Consider the following 13,267-nt stretch of genomic DNA (forward strand, 5'->3'; position numbering starts at 1 on the left):
TTTTTCGTGATATCACTAAACTAGAACATTAACACTAAAATAGAACATTATAGCTATACATAAATTAACATGATATATTATATTAACTTTAAATAAAAAATTCAATAAACAATTACATACCAAGGAAACTAGAAAACTGTATCAACTATTATACAATAAAAATAAAGCACAACGCCTTAAATCGCATCGCAACAAACAAACACACATGGCTATCTAAGAATAGATAAAACTTGTAATTACACGTATTTTTATTGCCTAGAAAACCGGCAAATGTCACAATACAAGGGCGTTGCTATTTACGGCGGTATGACGCGTCTAATGAACTATTCTTATGGAGAAGATGGGCAAGTGCGAATCTGTGTTGGCTTTAAGGGTTCTTTTGTTATGGATATATGTGCGGATTTAGGAAGGATTGTTATGGATAGTGGTAAAGTTTTGATATGGAATATTGGTCCCAATTACAATACGACTACCTACTGTAAAATTTGTTCAGACTTCAGGGTATTTTTTTATTTGGATATTTTTTCCATTTTTTAAACATTCTTACTGTCTTTATTTATACAATTTTTATAGGCTAAGTATATTGTTTCATGTTTGAATTTTCTTCTGTAGGAAGGGCACTTTTCAAAGTTCTGGGTCACATAAAAATACGACGAAAAAAATTCGTCCTAAATTAAAACTTCATTCATCCTATCGTAGTTCAAGATTCTCTCTTCCATTATGAATTGAAATTAATAAAAATATTTTGGCTTTTAAAAATGAAACATAATATGTGCCATTTCAAATTTTCCATACAGAACCCTAAAATGGTAAACCTTGTCTCACATAATGTTCAAAGCAGCGAAAGAACATATACGGCCTATCGTAAATATGTGGTGAAACAAGAACTCTTCCTTTTGCGGAATAAATGAGATCATAGCAATACTGTCCATATGCACAGAGATAAAGGGACTTGTACACGCGTTAGGAATATGCGTGACTAATTTTAGGTGTAGAAACTGTAAAGTAAAATATATTCTGGAATAAGAAAATATTAAAAAAAATTTTTAGGTACTGTTAATGGTACTGAATAAATGTAACTTTTAAGATTAGATAAAAGTGGTCCCAAAATATTCTTCTTTACTTTTGACCTTTAGAATAACAAAACTCTCAGCCTCCTGGTTTTTTTCTCAACCGGGCTTCCTACCTGAAAGATAGGAATATGAATGTTAGTTTTTTCCCTTATTTAACAACAACAACAACACACATTTTACAAAATATGATAAAATTAACTATCATAATAATATATTATCTTAGTTGTTATCAATGTTTTTATCTTATTAATCCTTCTGAGATTAATCTCAGTAAAGCTACATTAAGTAAGTTACCGAGATAATATTATAATATATTACAAAATATATAGATTATATTAGCAAAAGCTTAAATAATCATGTTTTGTAAACTTAGTATAAAAAATAATACACGTCTAACGTTAGAAAAGTGTCTTATAGCTCGTCATTTTAGGACAATAAACTCTACTGCGATTAAAATACTTCATCGACTAGAAATAAAAACATTACCAGTTAAAACTGAAGAAAAACATAATCAATTTTGAATTACATTGATTCATACCAACAACCTTAACCAATTTTTGATAAATAGTTTTTTAATGTCAAAATAATAAGATCGATAAGTGTGCAGGTTCCGTTATCCAGCATGCGCATGGGCTTACATTTCAATTATCAATTTGCGACTCAAGACGATCACTTACAAGTTACAATATACCGGTCACTCACCTGTATTTACTATAATATGTATGGAGTTATTCTGTATCGAGTATTGTGTAATATTTAGAGATACTGTAATGTAACATTATGTCTGTCAGAAACTGTTTTATGTAAAGATTGAAGTGACTTGAATAAACGTTATATTAATTAGGTTTTTAAAGGTGCTTTTATTAAAAATACATTATTGTTACATCTTTTTAAATTGACGTGGGAAGTGGGAACTAGGCGTATAAATTGAATTTCGATATGTAGTGCGTGTTTTTTTGTAAATAGCATGATGTGTTATAATTATTGAAATTAATGGTTATAACTAAGGTTAAAATAAATTTGATACAACAAAAAATAGATTTTAATATGTACTCAAATAATTAATTAATTTATCCTTATTAATTTATATAATTGAAATGAATTAAAACCTAAATGGCTCTCCATCGAGAGAGCAAGCAGCACTATTTTATTAACTCATTTATGAGTTTTTTTAATAAATCAAATATCTAGCAATAATTCATATAAACTCTTAACAGAAATAAATATTCGATCATTTGTTATAATAAAGTACAAGTAGAAATAATAAATGTTACTTCATTAAATAATGATTCGTATTGAATAAACTCTACATAACTCTATATTTTGTCAGCCATACTAATATTTCAAATGCGAAAGTAACTCTGTCTGTCTGTCTGTTACTCAATCACGCCTTAACTACTGAACCAATTTGCATGAAATTTGGTATAGAGATATGTTGACACCCGAGAAAGGACATAGGATAGGTTTTATCCCGGAAATCCCACGGGGACGGGAACTATGTGGTTGTTTCTTTGACTGCGCGGGCGATGCCGCGGGTGGAAAGCTAGTAAAGAATATGTACAAAAAATACTTAGTTAAGCAAGTCTACTTTTTTGCTCAGTTATTATTACAACATGTCTTTATTTTGCTCAGGTTATGCTGAATTGTAAAAACAGTTTCACAAAAATACTTACCTATGTTAAGTTTTATACGAAATACGAATGTAACAAAAACACGCTAGAAAAATAGAGATCGAATAATAAATATTAATTATAAACAGAAACGTAAAACGTTTATTTTAAATATTATATTAAACAAAATATCATTTTAAATGGATCAAAAACGTTTTATTGTTTAATTGCTAATTAATTCACTGTATAACAAGTATGAAATATGTAACTATTATTATGAGCTTCAAAACTAGCTCTATAAATATTTCAAACCATAAAAATATATGAAGTATATGCTTTGTTTCTAAAAGTATGGGTATAAATAGTAAAAACATCGTAAAATAAATTAGTAGCGACACAATACAAGTACGTTACGCAGGCGCGGGGTTATAAAACAAAAGCGCGCCTTTTGTTTACAAGTGACGCATGAGCCGTCCAATGCAATCTAAACCGCGGAGTCGTTTACCTTCCGTGCGGCGAGACAGTCGACATGTGCGTAAATGCGTAAGCGCAACTCCGCATGCGTCGGGCAGAAGGACGGAGCCCGCGGCGGCGCGCGGACCATGGCGCGCTGTCTGTGGGCATTCCTCGTCACCCTCTTGCCTTCCGCCGCCGCGTGGAAGCCCCACACCCCCGTCTACTTCCCGCTCGAGCTGCACTCGCGGGCCCCGCGCCACGTGCACGCCATCCACCACCTGCACCTGCTCGGCTGGCACCTGGAGCTGCAGGAGAACCGAGCGATACGCTCCCCGTATTACAATGAGTGCAAGTTTTATAAAGGCCGCGTGCTGTACGAGGAAGGATCTTCAGTTACAGTGACGGAGTGTGAAGGACAATTATATGGGTTGCTCCAAGTGGACGGTGAAGATTTTGTGCTGCAGCCGACGCGCTCGGACGGGAGCCACGTTTTGAAGCGCCGCGATGTCGTGCTGGCGGAACGTAACGCAGAGTTCAACCTCACGGGTGACACCGTGACCGACCTCGACATTGATTACGAAGATGATGACCCCATGCCGTCGATGCACGTGCGCTCGCGACACGGCAATTCCGATGTCGCGGATTTTCGTAATATGCTTCCCGTTACGAGACCGGTGTCAGGTGTGTTCACTGTGGATTGTGTTGTCACGAGAATGGTGTGCAAAAATGCATTGTTTCCTTTGTTCCAGGAGCGAAAGGTCTTTGGCTCGAACTGGCCATAGTTGCCGATCATACGATGCTCAAATTCCACGGCCGGGAACGGGTGAAACATTATATCCTCGCAATAATGAACATCGTAAGTACGAGATACACGAACCGGCGGGTTGCAATTAATTTCAAGTGCATAGTTACTCATACGATTATGTAACGCTTTAAGGTCAGTGCCATCTTCAACGATCGCTCCCTGGAGTCGAACATGACTCTGGTTATCAACAAATTGTTTCTATTCGAAGAAAAGGATTCTGTTATAAAATATGGAAATGTTAAGAAGTCGCTGGAGGCTGTGAATAAATGGAATTACAGACATCTCATAAAGTTGCCGGCAGGTATGAACTTATTACATCAGAAACGTGTACAGAAAATATATTTTATCAATCAAACGTAAAAGATCGTATTTGAATAAGCAATAATATTTTTGGTTCAATAGAGCGGGAATATTTTATATTTTGAGAGAAATTTCCAATATTTAACAGTCGTAATATAATATAATAATCGTTAAATTTAATGTCGCTATAAATGTAATAAACTGCTACAGAATCGCTACATAAAATTTGATTTAATGCTATAAATATAAAAATAGGAAAATGTGATAAATGTTTCCTTTAACACTTTACACGTAACATCTGGATAAGCATACAATAATTAAATATAAACGAGTACCTATAGATAAGAATAAAGTCGATGTTGAAAAGAAACAAAATAATATGTACATATTATACAAACCTTTTAATTAATGAACAATCAAACCCTTCATCTTGTAAATAGACGTTGGTATCACATATCGCTCTTGATAAGTGAATACTTAATACGCTTGTAAACAATTCTATTCTCATTTTAGTAAATAAACAGTAGCCAAAGATTGTATCTGTTTATTATCATATAATTTATAACTCATCTAATATTTAATCTGGCAAACATACAACTTCAAAGAAATAAATTAAAAAAGTGTTATATTTGAATATATATTACGTTGGCAAATTATTGACTGAATTAAAATTCGCTTGAAACGCGAAATTCTAGCGAAGTTCTGAGAATTCGTGATGTTACAATTTTTAATTGCAATGTTGATTATTTTTTGTAATTTGATATTGATACTAGTACGCGACCTATTTTTTATATCGATTGAAATATAGATATAATTATTGGTAATTTCCGGGATAATATGCGACTAATATATCTATACTAATATTATAAAGAGGAAAGGTTTGTATGTATGTATGTAGGTTTTCACGCATAAACTACTGAACCGATTACAATGAAATTTAGCACACATATAGAAGGTAACTTGGATTAACACATAGGATAGGTTTTATCCCGGAAATCCCACGGAATGGGAACTATGCGGGTTTTCCTTTGAAAACGCGGTCGAAGCCGCAGGCAGAAATCTAGTTTGTTATATTTATAGCGATAATATATTTAACGATTATCTGAACCACAGATATTATAAATTATAATACTTACTGACTGAACTAATCGTATTCCATCTACTGGGGCAATGGCCAGATGCAATTCATATCTGATTTAGTGACCTATTTCTGTTTAGTACGACATGCCAGACTTTTTGTCTGCTGCAGTTTTATAATAGGATCTAACTATATGTCTTAACTCACTAATACGATATATTTTCGTATGTATATTATCATAAGGCGAAATATTGGGAACAATAAAGATTTTTGTATTCACAATATATCATTTAAGGACGCTATAAATTTAGAGTTTTGTGCTTTTCAAATTTATTTACTTATATACTTATATTTTTATTTACATATATCATATGGTCAAAAGTATCCATATAAATAATATTTAAAATTTTAAAGAGTTCTCTACGTTTTACTTTTAACTTAAAAACACAAATTGCTTTAACAATAATAACTTTTCAATACTAGGCAAACTAGTTTGATGTGTTTGCTAATACCTACACGTTACTGTAGTTTCGTGTGCTATTAAAACTCCTTTAAATTAACTCCAAAAAAATATCCTTGACGTTCCTAAAAATAAATAAACATTTTATTATTGTCTTAATAAAATCGTTAAGAAATTATACAATCAACACAAAACATCCCTTTAACTTTATAGATAAACCTATGACCCTTGCAATTGCAAATATTATTCACGAGATATGAATATTGTTGTTTTGGACAAACCCAAGGGTGTTAATAAATAAATATTTTTATCTTGGCTTTCTGCTCAGACTGAAAAAAAGGAAAAAAGGTATTCGACATATTTATCTTTATTACGAAATTTCCATGCATAGGTCGAGTTTCATCATTGGCTATCAGGAACACTATTTTCCTTTTTAACACTTTAACATACATTTTCGTGTCATTACATGACAGACCAGTTAAACAGTACATATTCAGAAGCTTTAAAACCAACCATTCTTTCACTTTTTAACCAACAATTACGATTAGGATCTCAAACACAACTTCTCTTCTAGACAGTACAGGGTGGGACGCAACGGTGTGGTTGACTCGCGCGCAGCTCGGAGGCCCCTCGGGCTTCGCCCCTGTGGGAGGCGTGTGCACCCAGATGCGTTCAGCGGCGATAGACAGAGACGAGGGGCTGACTAGTGCGTTTGTCATCGCTCATGAGTTGGCGCATCTGTGAGTTGTATTTTTTATTCTTTGATATGTTTTTATGGCAACTAATTGATGTAAGAACTTATCGCTATATGTTCATTGTATAGTTTTAGCTCCTGACTTCACTGAAACGATACGCGAATATAGCGGTCAGTCTTATTTATGTTAAATTTTAATAACATTCAGTCGTTTCTGTATATAGGTAGATACATTTTGTGACGATAGCGTCACAAAATGTAGAGTTACTAAGTATAAAGTAGTTGGATATAATGCTTTATATTATTGAGATTATACATGATTTAACATTTTTAACTGTATGCAAAATGTGTTATTAATAGATGTTCATTTGTCATCATTTTTATAGTCATAATCCGCCGACCGTCTTCAAATTTTTTTGCAGTAATAAATTTCTATCATCTGATACCTACTTAAAAATAATGCAGTATTATATTAATTAGCCGTAGCAGTACTATATAGGATACTGGATAACTTATTAGTTCACATACTTCTAGAATACGAGTTTAATAAATAAAAGCGGTTTCAAAATAATTTATTATAAAGTCAAGAAGTTTAAATTTGTATTAGATTTCTAAAATAATAAGCGAAAAAAGTTCAAAAAAGCTTGTTGAAATTATATTTTTGTAAAGATTCTGGCAGCTGACAACTTCATAGACCTACTGTTGAATTTCGAATTAAGTATTTTTAACAAAATATATATTTAAATATATATTTAGTTTATTCTAGTAGATACTTAAACGGGTATTTAATATTATATTACTTATTTACTTACAATTTTATCTACATAATATATTACCATTATTTACTCACTGTGCACGTGTATACAGTGTGTGTATTTCCGAAAAGAATGCAAAAATCAGTATACAATTATATAATTACTGCATTCCTGTATTCAAGATTCAGCTGGCGACATGACATCCTGTTTATTTCCATACATTTGCGTATTAACGTCCAGACCGCATAATTTATTCATTCATGTATAATTGAACTTAATTTAATATACACAACATGAAAGCCATTTCACACTCTACATTGATAAATAAAATTAATCCAGGTCATAAAATTATATTGTAACTGCGTAAATAAAAACAGATCATAAATGTCAAAATATACGATGAGGAAGTTTTTTTTTATTCGACGTCTTCCATGTCACGGACTCACGACCAATGAATGCATATTGTTTACATAATTTCTACACTTATTAAAGGTAAATTAGATATATGATATTACTTTGACCCATCGTTAACCCACATTTGACGACGTAAAATTTAAATTGGCCAATCAATTGCAGAGTGTAGACAGCTTGTCACTTATAATTCTTCTAAACTACTTTTATATATACCGCCGCTATTCCGCTATGAACCAAGCAAAAATTCAAACAACACTACGAAATAATGATTAGTACATAACTCATGTTAGCATAAACATTAGATGAGTAACACTTCTAAGAATAAGGGGCGTGTGTCGATACATTGTGCCCAAATATAAAACATATTCCGTTCCCACTATCCTTGAAAATGTTTCAAAAATAAATTTGTAATAAGTCGATTTGTAACTTCCATAAATCTCCAGATTAAATTGTGACGTTAATTCTTTATGGTTTATAGCGTGTAAGTAAGTGTTGTCGTGTTTTATTTTTAAACGTTAACCATATCTTTATTGAGTTTAAGATAACTGACGTAATTATAAAGAAGCAGTTTCATTTGATGAAGTCATTATAATATGCAATCTGACTTTTCAATTTTTTTACGAGAGTGTCTAGGGCCAGATCATAGAAATCTAAATAACAAGACTAATGTACACACTATACAGTATTTCTATGAAAGGATATAATATTTTCCATAAACATCTGAAAGTTTTGTATGTAACATACTTTTGGCAAGAAACTTTACTAACTATTCAAGCTAAATTGAATAAACACTTTTTTCACACACACAAAATAGATTTGGTTTTGCACGATGTGTTCGTATAGTCAAGAAAATACTACAAAAAATGATGTTTCTATTATGTAAATTATTGAATAAGTATGTAAATTAGCCCAATCATCGTTAATGAAATCCAGATTAACACGTTAAAATTGTGCCGTAAGCAGCCAGCGACAATATTCCAAAAAAGACAAAAGTTTTTAATTTAGCTTTCACGTTCAAAAGTATCTATAAAATCCGTCGTTTAATTTAAAGTGTAGGTACCTTTAAATTTTACCAACAGAGAGACAGATAGTCACGAATTTTTATAGACCTTACAAAAATATCAAATGATTACTAAAATTACCTACAATATAAAGTATATTATGTATAAATGGGCTCTACAATCACAGCACAGATATAGTTAATCGACATTACTAGCGTACTCTAAGGCTATCTTTTATCAATATAATTTATGAGCCATTGCAACTCTACGCAATTTCCAATTAGGTACGCATCAGGGCATACTCTGTAGTGTTTACTATCATTATTCATTACAATCATCTATAAATAACTCCACGGAGTCGCCATTCTTTATAATAATCGATCAAGCTTGAGCAGTGAGCTACAATGAATATGCAAAGTAAAAAGTTTATTATCTTTGGAACACGTGTTATTTTTATTAGACACTCATTTACTGTTTGATTTTTTACATCTATTAGCTTCACCTGTATGTTTGTATGTTTGTAACCGACTTCTTTGGGCGCGATTTTGACCCACTTTAAACGGCCAGATTTCGTTCAAACTTTGTAGATTTATTGAGGACCGATGACAATACACTAATTTGATAAAATTTTCTATTTTTTAGTTCGGTTTTCTATAAAAAGCGTGTTTTTTAGTTTTTTTAAACTATTATTATTTTATTAATTTACTAGCTTCCGCCCGCGACTCCGTCCGCGCGGATGTCGGTCTTCGCGTGGATGGTTTATTTCTCCATTTTGAGACCTCTGACAATAACATCTTATACTTAAATATCTATTGAACCCAATTCCCAAATACGGTTAGGCCTATAATAATACGCAACGTGTGTTCGCGGTTCTACGGAACAACGTCTATGGATAAAACTGAAAAATTAAGATTAATTTTTTTCTACATATTTTTCCAGGATAAAAAGTATCCTATTTTACGCCCAGGATAATAAGGTATAATTATACCAAGTTTCATCGAAATCGAACCGCTAGTTTTCACGTGATGCCTTCACATACAGACAGACAGACAGACAGACAGACAGACAGACAGACAGACAAAAATTTTTTTAATCACATATTTGGGTTTGGTATCGATCCAGTAACACCCCCTGGTATTTATTTTTTCAATATTTTCAATGTACAGAATTGACCCTTCTACAGATTTATTATATGTATAGATTATCTTTGGAACACGTGTTATTTTTATTAGACACTCATTTACTATTTGTTTTTTTTTTACTATAAGTAATTTATTAAGTTGAAAAACTATTGGTAGTACGTATCCATTACACCTAAGGCAAATTATCGAATTGAATAATTCTGTATCTTTATGTGAATAGAAGCATATTTATTAAAATTACTTATCTATACTAATATTATAAAGAGAAAAGGTTTGTATGTATGTATGGTTTTCACGCTGGACGCTACTGGACTGATTTTGATGAAATTTGACACAGACAATCTTTAGACCTTGAGAAAGTTTCTAGTTTTTGTGAACGACATAATTAACTGCTTCCAAAATACAACTCCCTATATTTACGCAGACGATCTCAAAATAATGCGACCTGTTGCTAGTACTTACGATCAATTTCTTATACAAGAAGACCTTAATAGACTATTTAATTGGTGCCAAGAGAATGACATGTCTTTAAATATTCAGAAATGCTATCACATTTCTTTTACACGAAATAAAAATCTGATTCCAGTAACTTATGTAATTGATAATAAATCTTTGGCACAGGTCGACTCGATACGAGACTTAGGCGTTATTATTGATAAAAAGCTAACATTTTATCCACACATCGACGCAATTTTAACTAAAGTCTCCAAATTAATAGGTTTTATAATACGTAATACAAAACAATTTAAAAATTATACTTAGAACTAAAATAATTTTATATTTGTGTTTATGTCGCAATATTGTAGAATATTGTTCTCAAGTATGGTCTCCTTTCTATGACGTGCACAGGAACAGAGTCGAACGGATTCAGAAAAGATTTTTGTCCCTACTTTCTTATCATCACAACCTACAGCTTTCTTCTTATTCCGAAAGATTAAAGTTTTTTAAATTATGCTCCCTAGATAACAGACGCAAACTTTTAGATATGGCATTTTTGCATAAAATATTAAATGGTAAAGTTGATTGTCCAGAACTTCTTAACCATATAAATAAATCTGTGCCTTGTAGACAGAAGCGTCCTAGCTCTTATAAATTATTTTTTCTACCCTCATGTAAAACAAATACTAAATATAATTCACCTATTACAAGAACTTTAAGATATTATAACTCGTTGTTAAACTTAGTGGATATTGATATTTTTTCTGATAAATGGCCTGTAATGAAGAACAAGATTATAAAACTTTTTTTGTCCTAATAAAATTCTTAAAACAGCATAATTCTAGTCACTTGGTGCAGGTATATTTATATGCATGATTAAGCTGTTTTAATATTTGTTATCACTTTGTATTAATTTCATAAATTTATGTTAACGCTTGTGTGTAAGCTGTGGTCACATATAACCGGTAGTGCATACGCCAACTTGTATATAAAAAAACTGTATTTAGCCTAAGTACACATGTAACGACCTTTTGTGATCCTTAAATAAAGAAAATAAGAAAATAAAATAAAAGAACATAGGCTACTTTTTATTGCGAAATATGTACGACGGGCGAAGCCGGGGCGGACCGCTAGTACTATCTAATATTTAAAAAATATACTTATAGCTTTCTTGAAGTTAGGCATAAAAATTATGTAGGACTTCATAATATTATATTATTGTAAGCTGAAAAAAATACGACATCATTAAATTAATAATTGAATGAATTTTGCACAGTTCATCGACAGATTCAAACTCAAACTCAAACATTCATTTATTCAATTAGACTACTATTTAGTAGCACTTTCGAATCGTCATTACATAATTATTTTAACATTTACCACCGATTCGGAAAGCAGTGATCTATGGAGAAGAATCGGCAAGAAACTCCATAGTTGCTCTTTTAAAATCATGTAGGTAAATATTACAATATATGAAACTTATATCTAACTACATAATATGCCAATGAACTGTCTTGTGGTTTTTACGCGACAACCCTCCATGGGTTTTTATCGTCCATATATTCCTGAATACTGTAGTACGCTCTCTGAACTAATACATTTTTTATATAAGTTTTAAATTTAGAACTACTAAACTCTTTAATATTGTGAGGAATTCTATTGTAAAAGCGTATACCTTGACCCATAAATGAATTTTTAACTTTAGCTAATCGGAAAAATGGCATTTCAATTCTATTCCTGTTCCTTGTGCCATAATCGTGTCTATCTCCTACTCTTGTGTGTAAGTCGGAGCTTTTGTGTACATGCAAAATATTATTAAATATATACTGTGATGGTACAGTAAGGATACCAGTATTCTTAAAATGATCTCTTAGTGAATCCCGAGCACGTAAATTATATATAGAGCGAATGGCTCTTTTCTGTAAGATAAATATAGTTTCTATATCTGCAGCCCTGCCCCACAGTAGAATTCCATAGGACATAATGCTATGAAAGTAGCTGAAATAAACCAGTCTAGCCGTATCTTCATCGGTGAGTTGCCTTATTTTTCGGACTGCATATGCAGCTGAACTGAGCTTACCTGCAGCGGTGTTGACATGGGCTCCCCACTGTAGTTTCTCGTCCAATGTTAACCCTAGAAATACAGTAGACTCAGTAGGATGCAATACCTCCCCGTTCAAGGTAATATCTCTGTTCAACTTTTTTACGTTAGGAAGTAAAAATTCAACACAAGTGGTTTTTTTGGCATTTAATAATAAATTATTGGCATTAAACCATTCAGATATGTGTAAAAGAGCACTGTTCACTTCGTCAACATTTGGGTCATGCCTATCCACATTAAAAATTAATGAGGTATCATCTGCAAACAGAACTATTTCACACCTATCCTGCAAATAATAGGGAAGATCATTGATATATACCAAGAACAAGAAGGGACCTAAAATTGACCCCTGTGGAACACCAATGTTAATTGACGCACCGCTAGAACGTTCTCCATTAACAACTACAGTCTGTATCCTATCATGCAGGTATGACGCTATGAGGTTCTGTGCTTTTCCTTTAATTCCATAGTGATTAAGTTTACGTAACAAAGTACAATGTTCAACGCAGTCAAATGCCTTGGAGAGGTCACAAAATATCCCCAGAGCATTTTTTGAGTTTTCCCATGCTTTATATATATGTGTTAGAAGTGCAACCCCAGCATCTGTGGTTGAGCGCCCCTTTGTGAAACCAAACTGTTTGGTGTGCAGTAAATCATTAGATGCAAAATGACTACTCAGTTGGTTTAATATTAACTTCTCGAAAACCTTACTTAATGTTGGTAAAATAGAGATAGGTCTATAATTGTTACAGTCTTCTTGATCGCCCTTCTTAAATAGAGGTATAACTTTACTAAGCTTTAGTAAATTAGGAAATGTACCATAGTCACAACACTTATTAAATATAAAAGCTAAATTTTTCGCAATATTTTCTATGATATTATTAACTAAATTTACGGACATTCCCCAAAGATCACAAGTATTTTTTAGATTAAGCGTCTT

The 13,267-nt window shown here is 32.3% G+C and overlaps 1 protein-coding gene across 1 annotated transcript in view; it reads left to right on the forward strand.

Moving 5' to 3' along the window:
* Positions 1 to 3,189: 3,189 nt before the first annotated feature.
* LOC123693054 (A disintegrin and metalloproteinase with thrombospondin motifs 3-like) overlaps positions 3,190 to 13,267 on the forward strand; it is a 60,095-nt gene continuing 50,017 nt past the window's right edge. The window contains exons 1-4 of the mRNA XM_045637980.1: positions 3,190 to 3,820; positions 3,889 to 3,995; positions 4,077 to 4,245; positions 6,357 to 6,522. Coding sequence (XP_045493936.1) covers positions 3,223 to 3,820; positions 3,889 to 3,995; positions 4,077 to 4,245; positions 6,357 to 6,522 — 1,040 coding nt within the window. The 5' untranslated portion in view covers positions 3,190 to 3,222. The remainder of the gene's footprint in view (positions 3,821 to 3,888; positions 3,996 to 4,076; positions 4,246 to 6,356; positions 6,523 to 13,267) is intronic.

Source organism: Colias croceus, chromosome 7 (assembly GCF_905220415.1).
Source record: "Colias croceus chromosome 7, ilColCroc2.1".
Classification (NCBI taxonomy): Eukaryota; Metazoa; Arthropoda; class Insecta; order Lepidoptera; family Pieridae; genus Colias; species Colias croceus.